The sequence below is a fragment of the Myotis myotis genome, unplaced genomic scaffold (assembly GCF_014108235.1).
Source record: "Myotis myotis isolate mMyoMyo1 unplaced genomic scaffold, mMyoMyo1.p scaffold_m19_p_2, whole genome shotgun sequence".
Classification (NCBI taxonomy): Eukaryota; Metazoa; Chordata; class Mammalia; order Chiroptera; family Vespertilionidae; genus Myotis; species Myotis myotis.
Genome location: NW_023416324.1, coordinates 85,436,656 through 85,460,486, shown reverse-complemented (window position 1 = coordinate 85,460,486; position 23,831 = coordinate 85,436,656). Strand labels below are relative to the sequence as shown.

The 23,831-nt window shown below is 42.0% G+C and overlaps 1 protein-coding gene across 7 annotated transcripts in view; it reads left to right on the top strand.

Annotated features, from left to right (window-relative positions):
• GCNT2 (glucosaminyl (N-acetyl) transferase 2 (I blood group)) overlaps positions 1–23,831 on the top strand; it is a 70,667-nt gene that overhangs the window by 3,853 nt on the left and 42,983 nt on the right. The window contains exon 2 of one of the 7 annotated variants that reach the window (XM_036347198.1): positions 13,939–14,253. The exons of 4 other annotated variants lie outside the window; for them this stretch is intronic. In XM_036347198.1, the coding sequence (XP_036203091.1) occupies positions 13,939–14,066 (128 nt within the window). In that variant the 3' untranslated portion in view covers positions 14,067–14,253. 2 more of the 7 variants (XM_036347201.1, XM_036347196.1) reach the window with 2 other exon arrangements.

The window sequence follows — 23,831 nt, the reverse complement described above, 5'->3', positions numbered from 1 at the left end:
TTAAAACACATAGCGCTTAAAAGGGGGAGCAAACATGTCATATACGCCAGGTCCCTTGAAACATACGCTGTGCAGATGTTTCTCCCCTGCAGCGACTGCGTCAAGCAGCAAGGGTGGATCGGCTTCCAGCAAATGGGGCTGGACCCCAACACACAGATATATGCTATCCTCTGGGCAGTTTATTTTCAGAGATACTAAGTTGTCAAATCAGGAAGACTGGGGAGGGGTGAACCAATATTTACCACAGTGCAGTGAGTGTTCATCCTTATTGCTTATTAGTTCTAACTCATGAAAATATTATATATGTGGCATCTAATACTGTTTTCATTGATACAGTTTGTGCCAGATATGTGATGTTCTACATCATTTCTTTTAATTACAAGAAAAAATCATTGTTATGCTCATATACGGATGAAGAAAAAGAGACGCAGAGAGCCTGAGCACTGTGCTCACCTTCACACAGCTTGTTGAAGGCACAGTGGGGATCTGGTCCTGGATTTGTGTGGCCGGAGGTTTAAACTGTTCCTCTTGCAGCGGGAGAAGAAGGAATGATTGCTTATTCTTTCCTATATATTTAAAGCAAAGTCCCTGCAGAATCACAGAGAGGAGAGAGGAGAAGGGTGGGGAGAAATGAGGAGGGCAGCGGAAGGAAGCTCCACCTCACCACTTAAGCTGGAAATAAGGTTAGCAGGGTGTGTGTGTGTGTGTGTGTTGAAAGACAGTATGCTGAGGCTTACTGGGCCACTGTGCTAGCTTGAGTCACGGGAGGGCTGTTCTTGCTGGAATTGGTCACCACACCCTACCCTGGCTTCTGTGCCAGCTTCCTGAGTCCCATCTGGAACAGGCTGTGAAGAGCATTGACCATTTGTCTTCACACAGTATAGGAAAGAAGTCTTCAAAAAAGAATAGAATATTTTGACATTTACATTGTCAGCATTCAACAAGTGCTTATTTAGCCTTTCGTGGTGCCAAGCATTATTCTGTGTATTGAGGATGCCTCTGTAAGCAGACAGACATGACTCATGGAATTTTAGTTTCAGGATTTGAATGGTTGAGCATGAAATTTAGTGCCTGTTTAGTACAATGGGCTAAATTCAGTATGATTTCAGTATATTGGACTAATTTTTCTCCACTTTAACCCCTCAAAAAAATATTCCCCCCCCCGAATATCTGTCCCTATATATGTTTTTTTTTAATTATTGATTGATTTGAGAGAGAGAGAGAGAGAGAGAGAGAGAGAAAGAGAGAAACATCAATTTGTTGTTCCACTTACTTATGCATTCATTGGTTGACTCTTGTATGTGCCCTGGCCGGGGATTGAACCTGAAACCTTGTCATATCGGGACAATGCTTTAACCATCTGAGCTATCTGGCCAGGGCTATCTGCCCCTATTTTTAAAACAATTTTAAAAGTTAGCTTTAAAAAAACAAACACACCAGAAAATATGTTCACAAAGATCAAAATTTTTAAATTTTGCACTCCACTGGTGACTAATATTATAGCTTTCTTCCAGAGAAGTTTTATTAAGTTTATAGATAATAAAACTAATTAAATATGTGTGGAAAATAGTACACATACTTTTTAAAAGTTCACCACAGAAATACACAGAAAAAGAAAAGGGTCCTTATCTTACTAGTATTTTTTTTGTGTGTCCTTATTTTAAACACTCTGTTGTCTGTGAGAACAAAATACCACAAGATGTGGTTTTATTTAAATAGGTCATAAGCAAACACTTGGGGAGCTAATTTTAAAAACTCAACTTTTGTCTTATTTTGAAGGATTTTCTATCAAAGTCCTAGGAGTCTTGTGGGACAAAGGCACCAGGAACCTTTGCTTCCCAGAGTCCAACAATGGTGAGCTCTCAGACCAGCTAGTACAGCGGTTCTCAACCTGTGGGTCGAGACCCTTTCGGGAGTCGAACGACTCTTTCACAGAGGTTGCCTAAGACCATCGGAAAACATATATAATTGCATATTGTTTTTGTGATTAATCACTATGCTTTAATTATGTTCAGTTTGTAACAATGAAATTGGGGGTCATCACAACAGGAGGAACTGTATTAAAGGGTCGTGGCATGAGGAAGGCTGAGAACCACTGGGCTAGTAGAACACCCGTTGTTCCCTTGTTTAAAGTTTACAGTGGCTCCTCATTATCTTGAGTCAGGTTGAGCTCTTCATATGGCATGACCTCTGCCACCGGGCTCCCTCCCACTTCCCCACCCATTCTCTCTACCCTCATTTCCTTTTACTTGGTGCCTTATACTTTATGTTCCAACTCCTTGGTTCTACATACTTTTGCAATTTTCACCTGATTTTTTTGGGTGGCCCTTTATGATGTCCTCTTTGGGATACCCTTCCTACCATCTCTAACTCCCATCCATACTTTATAGCCAACCCTAATGTCACCTCCTCTGGAAGCCATTTCTGATCAACCACCTCATAGATGGTTGGAATTCCAACTCCGGGTTCTCTTATACCCAGTGCCACTGCTACCAGCATTGAATTATAATAAACTGCTAAGTGAATAATCTTCTCCGCCCACCTCTTTAGTTTTTGGGTTTCTTAAGGGTAAGAAATGTGGCATCGCACCCTGGCTGGTTTGGCTCAGTGGACAGAGCATTGGCCTGTGGACTGAATGGTTCCATTCTGGTCAAGGGCACATGCCGGGGTTGCGGGCTCGATCCCCAGTAGGAGGTGTGCAGGAGGCAGCCGAACAATGATTCTCTCTCATCATTGATGTGTCTATCTCTCTCTCTCCCTCTCTCTTCCTCTCTGAAGTCAATAAAACATATTTTAAAAATAAAATAGGAGTAAAAAAAATAAAAAGCGACATCCCTGTCACCCTGCCACAGTACCACCTGTCCCTGTGCCTGATTTGAGGGCAGCAGAGTGCCGGATGGTGGTGGGTTGGTCTGGGGAGTGGCTGGATAGCTATGAGAAGATCGGAGAGACGGATAAAAGTGTCCTTACCTGGGTGGGTGCAATTTCTTATAGAAAGGATTAGAGAAACAGCGAATAAGATACTGCTTGAAGGTATAATTCCATTATAGCTAGGCCAACAAATAATATCGGCAAAAGGAAAGATATATATATATATATATATATATATATATATATATATATATATATATATATAACTTGTAGAATTAGTTAGCTCTAGAGTTCTCGTTGGAATGTTAATAGGGCTGTCTTTCCTTAGAAAATCTGGTTCCCAGCTAGCCAACCTGGGCCATCATATCATACAGGCAAATCTGATGCCAAGAGAAAGCACTGGTATTCTGTGTGGACGCCCCCAGTCTTCGCCTTACTTTTACCTGGTTTGAGTTTCTCTCACAACTTGGCATCCTTCCAGCCCTGCTGTTAGGCCCATTCCTGGCCTTCTCCCGTCTATGCAGTGGGCTTCTGCTGCCTGAATTGGATCTAGGCTGCTCCTCAGCTACGAGCTTACAAAGAAACATGAGTATACGGAAATGAAAGGTTAGGATAATATAGCAATAATAGAAGGAAACTCGAAACTCTTCAGGCGTAGCTCTCAGCAAACATAAACATTGAGCTTAAATAGGTATGTGTTCTCTGCAGAAAGGTTACTAGGGCTTTAAATCTGGGTGTGGCTGGGTCAGTCCCAGTTTTGTGGGGTTTTTTTTTAATTCTCACCCAAGTATATGTTTTTATTGATTTTAGAAGGAGATGAAGGGAGAGAGAGAGAGAGAGAGAGAGAGAGAGAGAGAGAGAGAGAGAGAGAGAAACACTGATTCAAGAGAGAAATATTGCCTCCTGTTCACCCTCCATCTGGGCTTCAAACCTGCAACATGGGTGTATGCCCTGACCGGGAATCAAACTCAGGACCTTTCGGTGTACAGGATGACACTCCAACCAACTGAGTCACACCAGCCAGGGCCTCAGTGTTTTTTAAAGTACAGTCATTAGCCAGAACCGGTTTGGCTCAGTGGATAGAGCGTCGGCCTGCGGACTGAAGGGTCCCAGGTTCGATTCCGGTCAAGGGCATGTAACAAGGGTATCCCCAGTGGGGGATGTGCGGGAGGCAGCTGATCGATGTTTCTCTCTCATCGATGTTTCTGACTCTCTGTCTCTCTCCCTTCCTCTCTATGGAAAATCAATAAAATATATTTAAAAAAAAAATAAAGTACAGTCATTAACTACTGGGATATGTTTCTGAAAAATGTGTCATTAGGTGATTTCCTAGTTTTGTGAGCACCATAGAGTGTACTTACACAAACCTAGATGGTATGGCCCACTACACACCGTGGCTCTGTGGTATAGCCGGCTACTCCTAGGTTACAAGCCTGTACAACATGTTAATGTATGGAATACCACAGGCAATTGTAACATAATGGTAAGTATTTTGTATTTAAATGTCCGAACAGAAGAGATACAGTAAGAATATGGTACAAAAGATAAATAGTGGTTCACCTGTATAGGGCACTTACCATGAATGGAGCTGGCAGGACCGGAAGTTGCTCTGGGTGAGTGAGTGAGTGGTGAGTGAATGGGAAGGCCTAGGACGTCACTGTGCACTGCTGCAGACTTAGGCGCCACTAAGTTTATAAAAAATATTTTTATTTCTTCAATAATAAATTAGCCGTAGTTTACTGTAACTTTTTTATTTTATAAACTTTAAAATTTTTATTTTTTACTCTTTTGTAATAACATTTATTTAAAATACAAACATATTGTATAGATGTACAAAATATTTTCTTTCTATATATCCTTATCCTATAAGCTCCTTCCTATTTTTAAATTTAAATTTTTTTTAAAATTTTTAAAACTTTTTTGTTAAAAATTTTGACACAAACACACACAGTAGCCTAGGCCCACACAGGGCCAGGATCATCAGCATCCCTGTCTCCACCTCCACCTCCTGTCCCAGTGGGAGGTGTTCAGGGCAGTAACACACAGGGAGCTGACATCTGTGATAGCGGTGCCTCCCTCCGGAACTCCTCCTGAGGGAGCTGCCTGAGGCTCTTCTTGAGGAGGTGTCACTCCTTAAGAAATTGTCCAAGGTGGTTCGCTTGGTCTATTTCTTTTTGTCATCATGGATTTGCTTGTAAGAAGATAATGCACCATGAACATTCCTCTCTATTAAGGAAAACCCTTCGGTGTTGGTCTGTGTTTTCAAACTTTCTACAGCGCTTCCTGAGGTCTGCAAAAGCTTCTGCTAAATCCGTCTCTGTGAATTTTCTTGGAGGTTCTTTTTCTTCTGCAGTTTCCTTTGTTACTGCCTCCTGTTCCAGTTCCAACAACTTCCTCATTAGTTGGTTCCTCAGGAACCATCCAGGAGCTCCTCAGTAACATCCCCATCCACAGCAGCTTACCGCGGTTTGCCCTCTCAGCCACAGCCTTCCTGATGTTTGCAGCCTTCGCAGGAGGACGCAGAATGATGTCACTGGGCGTTGCTGACTGAGACATCGTTTTGGGGCGCATGACTGCAGGCGTTGTGTTCTCTGTACACCGGCCCACATTTAGAATTCAGTTTGTAAAACCACAAAGGATGCATTTAATCATACCCATTATACTTAGAATGATAAACATCAGGGGATTGTAGAATCAGGTCGTAATGAATGTCATTAGAACATTCAGGTCTCCAATAAAGCTATTTTGTGTGTGTGTGGCCATATGACAATCCACACTGATACTTATTTTGTCAGCAAGGAAATAAATTCTGGTTGAAATAAAAATTATAGAGGGTTCCATCTATTTAACAGAGTTTTTAAAACAACATCATTTTTGTGTAGCCAGATAATATTAAATACACGTAGTAAATTTGGACATGATTTTCAAAATATGGTTTCAGTGATTTGGGCCTGTGTGACTTGTTTTTCCTTGTTGGTAAAGGGCTCTAGGCTCTCCTAGGGCCAGTCATTTGAGGAAGATCTACAATGTACAATTTGTCCTGGCTCTTGAGTACCTAAATTGATAAGTCAGCATCATAAAATGCTGAGCTCTTTCTTGGGAGAGAATCCTTAAACAGATTGCGGGGTATTAACATAATTAAACTACTAAGCATTTGAGGGATCATCTGTGAAGCCTCCAGCATTGGCTGTGCTGTAATATTTGGATCATCTTCACTGGGGAATCTGTGCCCAAACATTTTTTGCGCCGCCACCCCTTTCCCCCTCCCCGCCGCCAGCTCTGTTAAAGGAAATAAGCAGGAAACTCTGCTCTTAACTAGCTTTTAATTCCTAATCTCTAGAACAACATTATGCAAGATTTTAAAAAATAGGCTAAGGTGCATTAAGAACACATACCATTATGACTGGTAAACATCCACTAAGCTGAATTTAGGTAAATTTAATTCTAACGGAAGGGATTGATGTAGCTACCACTTACTTCAGAACCGGCAAGACCATTTCTGTAAATTTCATTCAACCTCCCATCGTTCTCTACCAATTGCATAAGACAAATCTTTTCTAGAAGTAGCGGTTGTTGTGGTTTTTTTTTAACAAAAACATAAATTGCATTTCAATGACTTTTTTAAAAATTATTTTTTAAAATCGATTTTAGAGAGAGAAGAAGGGAGAAAGAAACATCGATTTGTTGTTCCACTTACGTATGCATTCGTTGGTTGACTCTTGTATGTGCCCTGGCCGGGGATCAAGCCTGCAGCCTTGGCATATTGGGACGATGCTGTGTAACCAACTGAGTTATCCAGCCAGGGCTCAAGGACTCTTAAAACAACAACGAAAACTATGACAAGGTGTTAATTGCATATTGAAGCCCTAATAGATTTATAATCAATGTCTAAGTAATCTCTTTAACATAAATATCCCTGCTCTTGTTTTTCTGAACCACAGCAATAGCATCTCCATCCCTCCCACTTTGAGTTCACTTGCTACTAGGGAAAGGGACTAGACCAGCCGTGGGCAAACTACGGCCCTCGGGCACCGTACCCTTTTATGTAATGATGTTTACTTTGAATTTATATTAGTTCACACAAACACTCCATCCATGCTTTTGTTCCGGCCCTCCGGTCCAGTTTAAGAACCCATTGTGGCCCTTGAGTCAAAAAGTTTGCCCACCCCTGGACTAGACAAGCATGTTTTCTAAGTCCTGGTTCCCGTCTTTCTCTATGTGATATTGGCCTTAGTCTACTGCACCTCAGTTTACCCATCTGTGATGATGGGAATAATAAATAGTACTTAGTTCCCAAAGAACTTACGGGTATTAAATATGATAATGTATATAGTGTGGTAGATCTCACAGACAGAGCACGCCTCAGAATCTGCCTTAGGGCCTATTAAAACACAGATTGCTGGGCCCCGCCCCCAGTATCTGATTCAGCAGGTCTGGAGCACGCCTAGAATCTGTATTTCTAACAAGTTCCCAGGCGACACTGATCATCTGTTTAGGAAGCACATTGAGAACTGCTAACATAGACCATCTTCTACTGAGCCTGACATGTTTATAGATTTGCAGCAAATGTTGGTTCTGTTCCTTTCCATTAAGGACTCTGCTTGATTGAGAAAAAAGGCAGTTGCCAGAAAAAATGAAAGTGAGTTTGTGTGAGGAAAAGCTTCCTGGTGTTGATGGCACAAAGTGGATATTATGAAAGTGGTACACAAATGACTGATGCTTCGAAGTACTCGTGTTGCGGGAATATCGTGGGCTCTGGAATGAGAAAAACCTGATGATGAATTTTAGCTTTGCCCTCATTAGCTTTGTGACTTTGGGTACCCCTGCACCTCAGACGCCTCATCTTTAGAGTCACAGTAATGATGGCTACTTAGTAAGGTTGTTTTGAGAATTAAATGAAGAAAAAAAGGTTATAAAGTGAGAGGTTAAGTGTTTATCCAGTTATTATTATGAATATTATTTTATTTTATTTTTTTTAATATATATTTTATTGAATTTTTTACAGAGCGGAAGGGAAAGGATAGAGAGTTAGAAACATCGATGAGAGAGAAACACCCATCAGCTGCCTCCTGCACACTCCTTACTGGGGATGTGCCCGCAACCAACGTACATGCCCTTGACCGGGATCGAACCCAAGACCCTTCAGTCCACAGGCCGACGCTCTCTCCGCTGAGCCAAACCGGTCAGGGCGATTATGAATATTATTAAGAAAACCTAAATGTAACCTAGTATTCCTAAGTTAGTAAGATCCTCAGGTGTTAAATCAAATTATTTTAAATCTCTTTTCACTACAAAAGGATGTCTACATTATGGCTTCCCATCCAAAACTAGATGTAGATATACCCAAGCAGGAGTAGGAGGAAATATAAGAAAATTGAAGAAGTTTAACATGTTGGGATGGATACTTATTCTTCATCATTTTGATTTCCCTTAATGTTATTGGTGTAATATTTGGAATTACTAAAAAACCTCACTTAATCATTATAAGAATACTGTGGAGTATGTATTCTATTAGAAGAGTGTTTCCTTAACAATGCAAAGGACATCAAAAGTGCTTTGAGATCACATCACATGAAAGAAACAGGAATTGGGATTGTTTTATTTTCTTAAACCTTACCATGTAATAGAAAGGACTTAAGATGTCTGTTCAGAACATAAAGGTTTTTGCTGGCCCAGCCACATCCTTCCCATTTCAGGTGTTCAACTTCCTCAGTGTTAGAACAAATGTTGTGTCTCCTAGCTACTGACACAGAGATCATTTTAAAACCTGTATTATGAATTTTACAAAATACAACAGCACTGAGAATAGTACAGTAATCTCTTGTGTTCATCAGCCAGTTTCAACAACCAGCAACATTGCAAGAAAACTTAAAATTTAGTAAACCATTGAGTTGGCTTTAATTTTCAGAAATGAGTAGCTTCCTCTTTTCAGAGGAAATGCAAACGCCCACTAGTCCAGACTAAGACTTTCTGCATAGCCTGTAATAATGACTTCCAGACAGGTGAAGGTCTCTCTACCCCACGGAAACTTCTAGGATGATGAGTTTACCCCACTTAATCTTCTGGGATGGTTTTCTTTTCCCTTTTTTCTTTTCTAATGGACAAAGCTGAATCTACAAGCACATGCTCTTTAGGCATTAGAAGCAAAAGTCAGAACTCTGCCTGCTAGGATTTCCATTCCTTTGGCCTTCCTCTTCCTGTATGGAGAATGGGAGGAGTATGTTACTAAATGCCGGGGCTGATCAGCAGCCCCTGAGCGATGGATGAATGGATTACTGTGTGACACAACGTTAGCTGTGAAAGCAAGGCTAAGGGATGGCCTGGCCAAAGGGACCAGGCAGCCTTGATTGCCTGCCTCATTAGCCTTTTATTGTAACAGCAGTTTGAGATAAAATTTATCTTTTAGATACAAGCAGTAGGGTGAGTAATCGTGTTTACATTGTCCTCTAGGCCAGGACATCCAGGGATTAAGCATAAGGATTCCAGTAAACACCCGCGGGTCGGGGGTCTGCACATGCACAGGCTTGTTTGGAAAGGTCAAGGAATAATTAGGGGCGCCACCTTTGACACTCCCCTAAGACTCTCCTAAGTCAGAATTTCGACAAACAGGCAGGCGGCCTTGCACACACTTCTCTTTTCTCAGAATGTCCTCCTTACAAACTTTCCAATCAAGTCTCACCACCAACTTAGAGCAGTGAATTAATTAATGAGATAAACTGTTCCATGTGCAGTATTTAGAGGTACCTTTTTAAATCTCTTCTTGCTATTGAATATTCTGCTTCTTCTATTAAAAAAAAAGGACCAGTTTGCAGTCTTACTATTTTATGAGTCCTCTCTGAGTTTGACTTTGTAATTGACATGAAAATATTTTGCCTTCAAAAAGGGGACATATGTAATACTTTCAACGATAAAGATTTTTTTGTTTGTTTGTTTGGTTTTTTTTTAAAAGAAAATCATGGATTTATTAAAATTCTAAAAGTGAGGCATACCACAAGAAATCAAATTAGAAATTAAAAAAAACACACACTAAAAAATCTCCCTCTTAAGTAGTACTGCCCAGAGGTAACCATATTCCAGTAGTTCCTCCTATTTATTTATTTTTCTAGTTATTTAGCCAATCTCTTACTGATGGACATTTAGGTTGTTTCCAACTTTTCACTAATACAATGTTTCAACAAACTTAACGATAAAGATTTTTAACCCCTAGAGTGCCGGGGAGCACGATCCCGCTCCTCCTGTCTTTCGCCAAAAGTGCCGGGAGCGCTATCGCGTTCCTCCTGCAGTGTCACTATTAGATGCTAGTAGTTCACTCTTTATGTGGGAAAAATAATTTAAAAACCTGAACTCAAAATGCCTTGGCAATTTTAGCATAGTTCCTAGGATATTGGTTGGCACTCAAAGGGTTAAAAAAGATATTTTTGCCTTCAGCCAAATCCTAATGTATTTTCCATTACCACATGTTCTCCTAGAGCCTTCTTTGTTGGGTTCAATTATCTCGTTAATTTTCCACTTATGTAATTTAATCTGAGATGCCCTGGGCATCAAGCTCTGGAGCTTTGTATGAGGTTTCTCTGATCTTTCAGGGCAGTGTGGGAGAATATGGACTCGGACATCCCAGCCTCATCACTGAACAGCTCATCTGACACTGGACAAATTACTTAACCAAGCAACCTCAGTTAATTTTGGTTTTAGGGTTAGGGTTAGGGTTAGGGGACACAAGAGAAAGTATGGAAGGTATTTGAGAATTTATGAAAAAGTAAGAATTGTATATTAGGCAATTTTTATTCATTTTCAACCCCCAAAACTATATATCTAGAGAAGAATATGTCTCACAGCTGTGACTATGACTTGCTCATATTTCTTTTCAAAGGTGTTTGTAGAAAGGCCAGAAGGGTCTCTGGGTGGCTCTAAGGATGTGAGTTTCAGATGATCCCAAAAGGCTTTCAAGGATTGGAACAGTAATTTATGGACTTTGACGTTTATTTTTATTTTTAAATATATTTTTATTGATTTCAGAGAGGAAGGAAGAGGGAGGGAGAGAGATAAGCATCATTAATGAGAGAGAGCCATGGATCAGCTGCCTCCTGCACGCCCCCTAATGGGGATCAAGCCCTCGACCTGGGCATGTGCCCTTGACTGGAGTCAAACCCGGGATCGTTTGGTTCCCAGGCTGATGCTCTATCCACTGAGCCAAACCGGCTAGGGCGGACTTTGACATTTTTTAACGCTTCATAATGCACAGCTAAGCACAGCAGAATATTAAGCAAACAGGCAGTAAGTGTTGCCAGCCCTGTGTGATTATTTTACTTTCCTTTTTATAAGTGCTGCAAACTCCAGCCACTGGGTTATGTAAAAAGGGCCACTGACCCAGATATGTACATTGTGAAATTATTTCCTAAGTCCTGGCCCCTGTTTTTAACTAGCTGTTTGACCTTGGGCAGTCACTTAAACCTCTCTGGGTTTTAGTTCCTTCTGTAAAATGAGGAATTTTGGCAAGGTGATCTCAAAAGTATTATTTTGCTTTAACTCTGGAGCATGCAATGGAAGGAGCAAAAATTTTAGAGACAGACAGACTTAGGTTTCATCTACCTGCTGTGTGATCTTGAGAAATTACCTTCTCCTACATTGGGCTTCAGTTTACTCATCAATAAAGTGGAGACAATATCAACTTCATGAGATTGTAATAAGACCATGGAGGTATAGCTCACAGCCCAGCCATTGTTAATTCTATTGCCATCTCCATCCCGCCCCCTCTCCCTCTCTATGGTGTATTGGTGCCATGACTTTCCTATTTATATTGCACCGTGACTAGTAGAATTAATGGAACAGTGGACTCTGGGCAATGACTTTCTCTCTTTGTCAAGGTTACTATGTCCATTCTGGATGCCAGCTGCCACTGCTGCCATGACTTAGAACTCAGGCCAGTCTCCATAGGCAGTGTGTGGAGGTGATTTTTGTGCTCAAAAATTCTGATCAAATGAGTAAATTGGGTACTGAGTACTTATACACTCCTCCCACTTGTCTGCTTGTCTAATGTAGCACATTAGCTCTCATTTCTAGAGAGTATTTTCTGGGTGTGCCCATAAGTGTTGCGCTAGACTAAAGCTAATGTAGCATATCAACTGTGGGCGAGGGACAAGGGCCCCCTCGAGCCAGACCAGTTGGCTTCACATCTTCTCAGGTTCCAAGTGTATACTAGGGTATGATTTGAAGCAAATTACATATGCAAGCTCTCTGAATTTCAGTTTCAGCATTTGTAAAATGGGGATGGTAATAGTACCTACAGTTGTAACCCAATTATGTGTATTAATGTATATCAAGTGCCTAGGTTGGTGCATGGTGTTTAGTAAATACCAATAACTGTTAGTTGTTTTTATTCCTCCAGTTGCCTTCAACAGGGGCTGGAAAAATGCAAACTCCCAAGGTGCAGAGGCTTCTGAGATTACTACAAAGGCTCTGGAAGATTTTCTAAAACTCAGACAAAGTCAGCTTGAGTTCCTCCCTACTCCCAACTTACTACTAGGGCTTATCTTGCTGGGGGAAATGAGAGGAGCAGAGCCCTAAGCAGGTCTCATTGGTTAGTGAGGTGGGTTGTTGCATGTGCATGGACCCGTGTTCTAGTACTTTAGTAGGAAACACAGATGGCCAACAACAATCTTATGTCAGTATTGATATCTTGACTCTTGAGAATACCTACAATTTCCAAATAACCTGAATCTCCTCTCTGTCCCAGATAAAAAGAAAAATTTTAAAAAAGCAATGATGTTTCTACTAGAATTAGGAGGTACCTGAACCAGGTTGGAACAGAGGGTCTCAGCAAGGGGTATCTTGCCCGTCTCCCAATCAACATCCATCTATTGTGTCCCGATAGGGACATACGTAGTAGGGGGTGTCCAGATGAAAGAGACATGGCCTCCATTACCTTCAGAGTCCTCCAGTGGTCCCCATGGAATGGAGAACTATTGTAAAATGAAGAGTGTGGGTCCCCCTCCCCCTGCTCAAATCATGGCGTCTTCTAGCTTATGATCTTGGGCGCTCCCTTCAACTCTTCAAACAGTTTCATCAGCCAAGGATTGATAGTCCCTTGGGGGGTAGGGGGGGAGGTAAGGAGACACGTGTTGTGAGAAATGAATAAACTAATCTATAATAATAAAAGTGTAATATGCTAATTAGACTGGATGTCCTTCCGGATGACCTTCCAGATGAAGCCTTCCAGATGAAGCCGGGGCTGTGAGAGAAGCATGGGTCCTGGGTGCCTGCCGGCGGCCAGAGGGAAACCCGGGTCCCGGGTGCCAGAGGGAAGCCGGTGCCGGCAGCTGGGGGAAGGAAGGCCTACTCTTGTATGAATTTCGTGCATTGGGCCTCTAGTAACTCTATAACTGTAACTTGGAACTCTGGAACCATAACTTTGAAGCCTATGGCACCACTTCAAACACACAGAAGGTGCCCACTAAATGTGGAATGATTTTTGGTGTGTGTTTTTTTTTTAAGTGGAAGATACTGGAAGGATTAGAAACTTAAAATGGCTACTTCAAGAATAACAAAATGATTTTGTGACGTGAAATGGCAATTACATACTGGACTTGGAAGGGATATTGTCATCATTTAAGATCAGATGACCCAAGCCTTTGTAGGTGAAGAGATTTGTTCGGGTTGATGATTTAGCAGCTGAACTGGGTCACAAGATGGGACTTCTAAGTCATAACACAACAGTCTTATTTTAGTGCTTCTCACAATTTCTCTCTAAAGTACCCTAGATATTGGAACCAAAGGGCGGTAACAGCATTTTGGTCTATAAATTGCCTAATACTGAAAAACGTTTTTAATAACAGGATTCCATAAAGAGTGTTCAGGATTCATTTTTAAAAGATAGTGAATTTTTTAGTATTTCTCAAATGAAAAATTTTATGTATAGGTCGAAGATAAAATAGAATTAAAATTTATGCATTTATTATGAAGGTGATCCATTCTGTTACATACTGTTCTTAAATGTGAAGCAGTGTCCCATTTTATTTTTAAATTTATTTGGAGTAAAATTTATTCTCTTTGGTGTTTTGACAATTGCAGAGTCATGCATGTACCACCACAACCAAGGACAACTCCCATCTCCTCCAAAAATTCTCTCGCGCTGCCCCAGACCAAACCCTTGGCACATCCTGACCTGTTCTCCATTCCTATGGTTTTGCATTTTCTAGAATATCACAACATGAGTTCATAGAATATACAGCCTTTGGGGCTGGAAAAGCAGTTTTCTATTCTGCCTTTTTAAAAATGAATTCATGCCCTAACTGGTTTGGCTCAGTGGATAGAGCATCAGCCTGTGGACTCACGGGTCCCAGGTTCGATTCCGGCCAAGGGCATGTACCTTTGTTGTGGGCACATCCCCAGTAGGGGGCGTGCAGGAGGCAGCTGATCGATGTTTCTCTCTCATCGATGTTTCTAACTCTCTATCCTTCTCCCTCCTCTCTGTAAAAAATCAATAAAATATATTTTAAAAATGAATTCATTTGTGTTTTTCAAGGTTATATAATGGTTTCACACAGATGCTCTGGCAGCTTTCATATCCGTTGAGTATTGGTTCCATTTGACTCACTTTTCTTTTCACATGTTATTTATTTGTTATTCTCCATAATTAATAAATCAGTTGGACCAATTATCATTTAAAAGAAAAGGTAGGGTTGGCCTGGCCAGTGGCTCGATGGTTAGAACATTGGCCCACATTCCTAAGGGTCTCGGTCTCAGGTTGGATCGAGGTCAAGGGTACATTCCTGCATTGCAGGTTCGATCCCCTGTCAGGGCTTGTGTGGGAGGCAACCAATCAATGTGTTTCTCTCACACTGATGTTTCTTTCTTTCTGTCCCTGCCTTCCTCCTTTCCTCCCTCCCTCCCACCCTCCCACTCTCTCTAAAAAATCAATGGAAAAAATATCCTCAGGTGAGGACGGACATAAATAAATAAATAAATAAATAAATAAATAAATAAATAAATAAATAAATAAATAAATATTTTTAAAAGGTAGGGTTATTTTTTAGTAATACGCATCTGGGGTAATAAATTAAAAGTCAATATAGCATATAATTATATTATAATTAAGCTTAAATCTGGCGTGCATTTGTTACCTTGGATGTGACAGTACCCATGATTCAGAATAAATAGTTGGAACATCATGAACTTAATTGGAAGAATAAGAATAATCAAAACTGTGTTCCGCTTTTATTCCAGAAACCCATGTGACCAATACAAAACTTCCCATAGTGAGCCCCTTCAGTCAGATCATATGAGAGTATCAAAATGAGCACACCACAACTCCCCAGTGTGACTTCTTACCAGAAGTCCTACAGAGAGGCTCTGTCTGGATTTGTAGATGGCTCAAAGTTTTACTTTTTTCTATAAATTGAACATATTAGTCATTGTTCTGGATTGAAAGATGACCATAATTCAGAATTACTGAAACATTGAAATAACTATGCACAAATGAAAACACCAGTATTCAAGTGCTTAAATGTCAAGCCTCCAAAGCCAGAAAGCTGGATACTCAAAAGCGACACTGCAATTCCTAACGTGACCCTGAGCAAGGGAATGGGGGCAAGGGCAAGGTACTGAAGAGGCCAACATTTTTTCAAGTCTCATGTTTTATTTTATAAATTTATGTAAATATCACTGTCCTGTGAACTCTATAAACTTAAACTTTTTTTGAAATACTAGAGGCCCGGTGCACAAAATTTATGCAGGGGGGGCGGTGTCCCTCAGCCCAGCCTGCACCCTCTCCAATCTGGGACCCCTCAGGGGATGTCCGACTGCCAGTTTAGGCCCAATCCAGTATCGGGCTAAATCGGCAGTTAGACATCCCTCTCACAATCCAGGACTGCTGGCTCCTAACCACTCACCTGCCTGCCTGATTGACGCCTAACTGCTCCCTTGCCGGCCCAATTGCCCCCAACTGCCCTCCCCTGCTGGGCTGGTCGCCCCTAACTTCCCTCCCCTGCTGGCCTGGTCACCCCCAACTGCCCTCCCCTGCAGGCCTGGTCGCCACCAACTGCCCTCTCCTGACGGCCTGATCTTGCCCCCAACTGCCCGCCCCTGCCGGCCCGATTGTTCCCAACTACCTTCCCCTGCTGGCCTGTTTGCCCCAACTGCCCTCCCCTGCCAGCCATCTTGTGGTGGTCATCTTGTGATGATGTGGGGGCAGCCATCTTGTGATGACATGGGGGTGGCCATCTTGTGAGGACACCAGGGCGAGACACCACCTAGGCTTTTATTAGTATAGATAATGTATCCAGAAAACTGCACATATCAGAATTGAGATCACTGAATTTTCAACTGATCCTTATGTGAGTAGCCAGCACAAGAAGCCATGTTACCACTAGTACTCCAGGAGCCCGTGCTCCCTCCCAGTTACTTCTAACATGACAACCATCCCACCCCATAAACTAGTGTTGCCTCTTTTTGTGTTGCTATGTAACTTAAAATTTTTATTTTTTAGTTACAGTTGACAAAGCTTATGAAGTGATTACCCCAATAGGTCTTGCACCCAACTGATGCCATATATATTTATTAAAATATTAAAGGCCCATTGCACAAATTTGTGCACATTGAAAGGAAATTAATTAGAAGAAATATTTTGACATCGCTACTTGCCCTTTTTCTATAATAGAATTCACGATTGACAATGACAGATCGAAACACACATGTGCGGTTGGTGCCAGCGAAAGCTTTATATATATATGTAGACTAGAGACCCGGTGCACAAAAATTTGTGCACTCAGCGGGGTCCCTCAGCCCGGCTTGTGCCCTCTCGCAGTCTGGGACCCCTTGGGGGATGTCCACCTGCTGGCTTAGGCTTGCTCCCCGGGGAATTGGGCCTAAGCTGGCAGTCAGACATCCCTCTGGCAGCCCAGGAGCCCTCGGGGGATGTCCACTTGCCAGCGGGGAGCAGGCCTAAGCTGCAGTTGGACATCCTTAGCGCTGCTGAGGAGGCGGAAGAGGCTCCCGCCATCACCACTGTGCTGGCAGCCGTCAGCCTGGCTTGTGGCTGAGCAGAGCTCCCCCTGTGGGAGCGCACTGACCACCAGGGGGCAGCTCCTGCATTGAGCGTCTGCCCCCTGGTGGTCAGTGTGTGTCATAGTGACCAGTCATTCCCAGTCGTTCTGCTGTTAGGGTCAATTTGCATATTACCCTTTTATTATATAGGAGTGCCTGGCCAGCTTGGGTGAGGGGCTGATGGCTGTTTGCAGGCTGTCCACGGCCCCCAGCCACCCAAGCTCCTAGTGGAGGCTGGCTGGAAGCAGGTATCTTGGATTTATTTGTCTTCTATAATTGAAACTTTGTTGCCATGAGCAGAGGCCACAGCAGGCTCAGGGCAGGCAGAAAGCTTGGCTTTCTCCATCGCCCGGGCAACCAAGCCTCCTGCTTGCTCCAGCTCCTTGGCTGCCGGCCACCATCTTGGTTGGGTTAATTTATATATAGTCGCTCTGATTGGCTGGTGGGCGTGGCTTGGGGGCATAGCAAAGGTACAGTCAATTAGCATCTTTGTCTTTTATTAGTGTAGATAAACTTGTTTAATTAGACCTGCATTTTGATGTAGCTAAACTTTTTCCAGCCCAGTGAAGCACCCCAACTTCTCTTTCAGGTAATTGTCAGCAACACAGAGTAAATACCAACATGAAGTAGATTATTATTGTAGATCATGCAGGGAGAACAAAGAGTAAAATGTTTAACTGCAGCAATGTTTGACTATATTCTGAGCGGTGAGAAAACCTGAAGTCATTTTCAAGTTCCATCATTTCTTACTTCTTTTCAGTTGGGTTAATTTTCTTAACTTTTTAAATCTCCGTTTTCCAGCTAATGAAATAGGATTCTACCGAGTCTCCTATCTACCTACTCCAGGACTTCTGTGAGGATAAAATGAGATGAGGCACGTGAAAAACGCTTCACAGACATTTGGTTAAAGTGTAAAATGTTTGCAGTCCAGTTGTCTATCAATTGCAAATAATGCTGCAATGAACATAAGGGTGCATATATCTTTTCAAACTGGTGCTTTCGTTTTTTTTTTGTTTTTTTTTGTTTTTTCCAAAAAATACCTAGAGTAGAATTGCTGAGTCCTATGATAGTTTTATTTTAAAATTTTTGTAGGGACCTCTGTACTGTCTTCCATAGTGGCTGCACCAATTTGCAATCCCACCAACGGTACATAAAGGTTCCCTTTCTCCACATCCTTGCCAACACTTGTTTATTGATTTATCGATGATAGCCAATCTGACAGGTGTGTGGTTTTAATTTGCATTTCCCTGATGATTAAGAATATTGAGCATCTTTTCATATGTCTATTGGCCATTTGTATGGCCTCTTTGAAGAAGTATTTATCCAGGTCCTCTACCCATTTTTCAGATTGGATTGTTTGTGTGTGTGTTAAGTTGTATGAATTCCTTATATATTTTGGATGTCAATCCCTTATCAGATGCATAATTGGTGAATATATTCTTTCATTCAGTAGGTTATCTTTTCAGTTTGTTGATAGTTTTTATTAGGTAACTTCTAATTGTAGCCCAGTGCTTTTCATCCAAATGTTCAGGTTAAATAGATGTTTCAGGAAGAAATGCTAGGCCTACCCTATGACTTCCTATATTTCTAAAAAAAAAAAAAAACCTGTAAATTCCATGGGGTCAGGGATGGCAGGGCTGGGAGGGGAAGGGATAGGCACATATTGTAGGTACCGCACAGGCTCTTCCTCCCACAAGGTGTCTTCTCTTTTTAAAGTTTATTTAGACGTTTCTCATATTTGCAGAAGAAGAGTGTTAAACAGAACCATGTCTGCCGTCCTGTATAAAAGATTGGGCTTGCTATAAATAGGCACTTAGTTCCCAGAGTCAGCAATCTATATATACCCCAGTCCATGAAGCAACAAATGGAATTTACCACTGACCTTCAGCTCCTTTGGGCCTGTCTTGGGTTGTAAATAGGAGTTAAAATTAGATGAGTCCTAAGCAAACATGATTTTTATTTGGCTGCTTTTACATAAAATTGGACAAACTGGTTTACAACTTGCAAGCAAATTCTTGATTTATATTCAACTGGGTGTAGCCTGGTGCCTTGTTTTGAAGATGAAGACGGCACTGTGTGCAGGGCAAGATGAAAGTTTGTATAATGGACTCATGAAGGACCTTTCTCCAGACAATAGACAAAGCAGTACAGGGCATGCTATGTTTTATGGATGCCAATAGGGAAGGACGTGGCCATGAAAGCCCCTCCTGTGTAGTAAAGTGAGAAGGCAAGTCAGTCCTGTAAGTACTTTTATTTGAAACAGTTACATCAAATTTAGAAAATGCCACTTGAAATGTAAATACCTCCTTCAAACTGTGAAAAAACACATCTGAACAGGTAGATCACGGAGAAAACTGACTCCCTGATGTTCATGTGTTGCAAATAACAGAATCTCCCGAGTTTCTGTCATCTGGTAAAACTTAACTCACAGGGAAACAGGTTTTGAATTGATAAACCCATCAAGGTGGTAAACATGTTCATAAGCACGGCCCAAACTCACTTAAGGAAACCCAGCCCATCTATATCATTGGTAAAGGCTCCTTGTGAAAGATTATTTTCAATCTACATTTAATATAGGTTAGTCAACTAGTTAATAGCTATGTTGTAGTTTGAAGGTAACAAAGAAGTATTTATTTGTACAAAAAGATGCTTTGTGAAATAATGTTTTCGTAATGATTGTTACTTGTAGGTATAAGATTTTTGTTTGGCCTTTTTTCAACTTTCAATTTTGTTCTTTGTACTTTTATGCATTTTTTTGATTCCATTGTAATTTCCGTGTTCAGTTTTTCACAGATTATAGAATAATATTTTTAAGAGGAAAGATATGAAGATTCATAAGGTAAATGTGTTAGGATGCTTAACACTAACTAATTTGGGGGAGTTGGGAAATAAACAATTGTTTTTCCTTTGACCTTTTGTACTTTTAAAATCTCCAAAGCTTAAAAATAACATTGCTTTATTTGGTGAAAAATAAAACCTCTCCTTACTGAGGCACAGTACAGCATGTTTTTAAAACTAAAAAGCATTGCCCTTATGAAGAGATGTTCAATAAAATATTCTGCAAAGAACAGGTGTTCTCAATCCTGGGTACACACTACCATTGTGTAGGGCATTTTAAATATATATATTTTTTATTGCTTTCAGAGAGGAAGGGAGAGGGAGAGGCAGAAATATCAATGATGAGACAAAATCATTGATTGGTTGAGCCCACAACCTGAGCATGTGCTCTGACTGAGAATTGAACCATGACCTCCTGGTTCATAGGTTGACACTTAACCATTAAGCCACACCGGCTGGGCTGTGTAGGGCATTTTTAAAAATACCAGTGCATGGGCCTCGCCGCTGACCCATTAATTCAGAAAACCAGGCAGATGAGGCACAGTCATTGGTACTTTATTTTAAAGTTCCATAGATGATTCTGCGGTGTAGCCAGAGTGGGGAAATAATGTAGATGACCGGTTGAGTGAAAGATAAAAACTGAAGAATGGAATTATCTTATTGGCCCTTATTCACTACCTAACATTTGCATCCTAAAAAAAAAAAAAAAAAAAAAAAAATCAGTGAAGGATTTGTTGGGAGGAAAAGAACTTGCAAAACTTAGTGACTTGAAGAAATTTTTTCCTGATTCTGTGAGTTCTCTGACCAGGGCCAGCTTCACTAGGGCTGGGCGGGCTGGGTGAGCTGGATGGCATCAGTTCCAGACCCAGGCCTCTCCTGGTTTCCTAGTGGGCTCACCAGGGCTGCTGCACTTGGCAGCCTGAGGGGAGGGCAAATCCTAATCAGTGAGGATCAGAACTTCTTACTGAGCTGAGACAAGAACTTCCATTTTACCACCAATTACATAAAGCTTTCCAGTTAGTACTGCCACACCTACTCTGCTCCTGAGGGTGGACACAGGGGCAACAAAACTCCACTGTCAGGTCCGAGAGTCCCATTTTTCCACTGTGTTCAAGTATCTTCAGCCATCATGCCCTCCAACTGCATACCTGGGACCTTCCAACATTGCCAAATTGTTCTGGGGTTGTAGCCTTCTACGGTATTCAAAGTCTTCAGTACTTCTCCTCCTCCAGCCACATAGTTTGTCATCTAACACTGTATCACTGACCTATAGCCTCCTCCCATTCCTGTTCACCACAGGGCTCCACATATTTGTACGGAGGCCGGAGGCCGTACTTTTCAATGCTTGCTGCTTCTTTTGTTAAATCCATTCCTCCAATGAAAAATAATGTACCAACAGTTGACTTCCTCGGTTTCATCTGAGGACTTTGTAACATGGGTCATCTCTCTGATAATAAATGATACTTCATTGCTTCCATAATGAGTTTCTGACATTCTGAATTGATACGGGATTTTTGGACTGAAACATGCAGTGTTCCCCTGGGCAGGGTGGTTCCCAGGCTCTTTCTCCGATGGAGTCGAAAAATTAATCCACGGATGGAAGATGGTGTAGCAAAGGTGGAAATTTACTGAAAAACAAGTACAGACTCCCACGTGGGGAAGGGGAAAGAGTCCCACTGAGTTCCTTTTTCCCTGGTTTATGAAGGCTGCAGTTTTTTGGCATCGATGTCCCCTCTGATTGGCCACTATTCCCCTTTGATTTGGTCACTATAGCAACTTCTGAGCTCAAAGGTCAAAACCTCCCTCCTCCCTCATTCTCCTATTCCCTCTGGGCTTTCTTCCTCCTTCTTTTATTTTGTAAATATAGACCTCTTGCTACTTCCAGTTTCCTTATCTTATGGAAATGTAACTTCTCCCAGTCTGTAGCCCTGTGTTTTTTTCCACGGACCTCTTGAATTTTTAAAAATTTCCTAAACCTGCCTATATCCCCCTAAAATTCCTATTTCAATATGATCCCTCAAAAGTTCATTATTTTTCATGTGTTGTAACGTACCCCACGAATCACAGAAGGACGCCTCAAGAAGTCGAATTAAAGAGTCACATTTATTGCAATCCGGGACTATAAGGGGTCATTCCCAAATCTCATAGTAACAAGATGGTCGGAAAACCAGGTTTATATAGGCAAAAATCACAAAGGTATTGATTACATCCCAGGGTTTGGAATGAGGAACCTGGTTTGCAAACAAGCAGTTTACAGAAGCAGAATTAAGGATATTAATTACAGTTTTGGGTCTCCGGATCACTGAGTTGATAGAAACACATTATCTAGAGCCCTCGGGTCTCGAGACCACTGAGTTGACAGGAACACATTTTCTAGAGCCATCGAGGCAATTTAGAGTAATTGTGCTGTCCTGGTCTTGGGACCACTGAGTCAACCGGAACGCATTATCTGTGGCCACTAAGACAATTTAGGATAATTGTGCTGTCCTGTTTCCCAGCACAATGTGCTTTCTAAAACCAGTAAGATAACAATCATTGGGATAGTCATCCAATCGAATGGGATGATGTATACAATTCAGAAAATCAAAATAACTTTTCTATTGTTAAGCCAAACAGCAGGGTTAGAGTTAAACTACAGTTTCTACCTGAGATGGTTGCTACCATACTTCACATGTCTGCCAGGAACTGTGGCCTGAAAAGAGGTAGCCTATATAAGCCAAAAGTTGACTGAGATCTTTCTGACTCTGTTGCAAATCATGACAGCTGCAAGTTAGAAGTGCATCCAATGTTGTCTCCTCATGTCATCACTGGCCAAGAACTTTGCAATCTCACTAGCTGGTAATAATACAAATTCCTGGTTTCGAGTTACTCCATGAAATGTATTACAGTATAATTGTGAGCCACTTTATGCAAATCTGTACAACCTTGCGAATCAGCAAAAGAATGGATTCCAAGGCAGTTGGATGGGTGACGCTGTTTCATTAAAAACTTACAGCATGGCCCGGCTGGTGTGGCCCTGGGTTGAACGTGAACCCAGGAGGTCACTGTTCCATTCTGGTGGGGGCACATGCCAGGGTTGCTGGCTCAATCCCCAGTAGGGGGCGTGCATGAAGCAGCCAATAAATGATTGTCCCTCATCATTGATGTTTCTATCTCTCTATCCCTCTCCCTTCCTCTCTGAAATCAATAAGAACATTTAAAAAGAAAACTTACAGCATGCTTCCACAATCTGTGAAACTGAAGGCAAACTATAAATAGCAGGCACTACATATTATCCTTTTGTAATTCAAGGCGGCCTGCATTTGCATACTGAATCAGGAACCATAGTGAATTCGGTTCTACACCTTCCATTTTTATTTCTTCTGGTCTTGCTTCCCTGACATCTTTATAAAACATGGCAGCAAAGCAATCAGCAGAGGACAGCACCTATCTATGAGCTGGGATTCTGCCATCACCAGCAACTAGAATTACATCACATAGTTGTTTATGTCTCAGATAGATTCCCATCTTTCTAAATGTTTGCTCAGCATGATTAAGGGCTTGGAAAAATTCATCTGATGAACATGGCTGCATAGTACGGCAGGATGTTAATGCCTGGTTACTGTAGGAAGTCCACGTTGGGCTCCTGAGGCGGTGGGGGGCGGTGGGGGGCGGGGAGGGGAGTGGTCACGACGGGGCAGGGCTCCGCCCCTCAGACGCCCCCAACCACTTCCTGGCAGCCTCACCCCGCGACCCCGGGCCTGGGAGGGCTCCTATCTCTCCGTCTAACTGCCTCTGGCCAGGGGCTCTTCCGGGAACTCCGAGGGGGCTGGGCGTCGGGACTGGCTGGCCTGTCAGTCACAGCACCTGCTGGAGCAGCAGCCCGCCCCGCCCCTCCCGCCAGGCCCCGCCTTCCCTGCGCCAGGCCCCGCCCCCTCCTCTCGGGCCGCTTGCCCTGGGAGACTGCCACCTGCTCTGGCCAGGTGCTGGGGAAGTGAGGAGACCGAGCAGGAGGGGTGGGGCGCTGGCAGAGGTCTATTTTCTTTTTCTTAATTGAGTTATAATTGACACATTATATTAGTTTCAGGTATGCACCATGATTG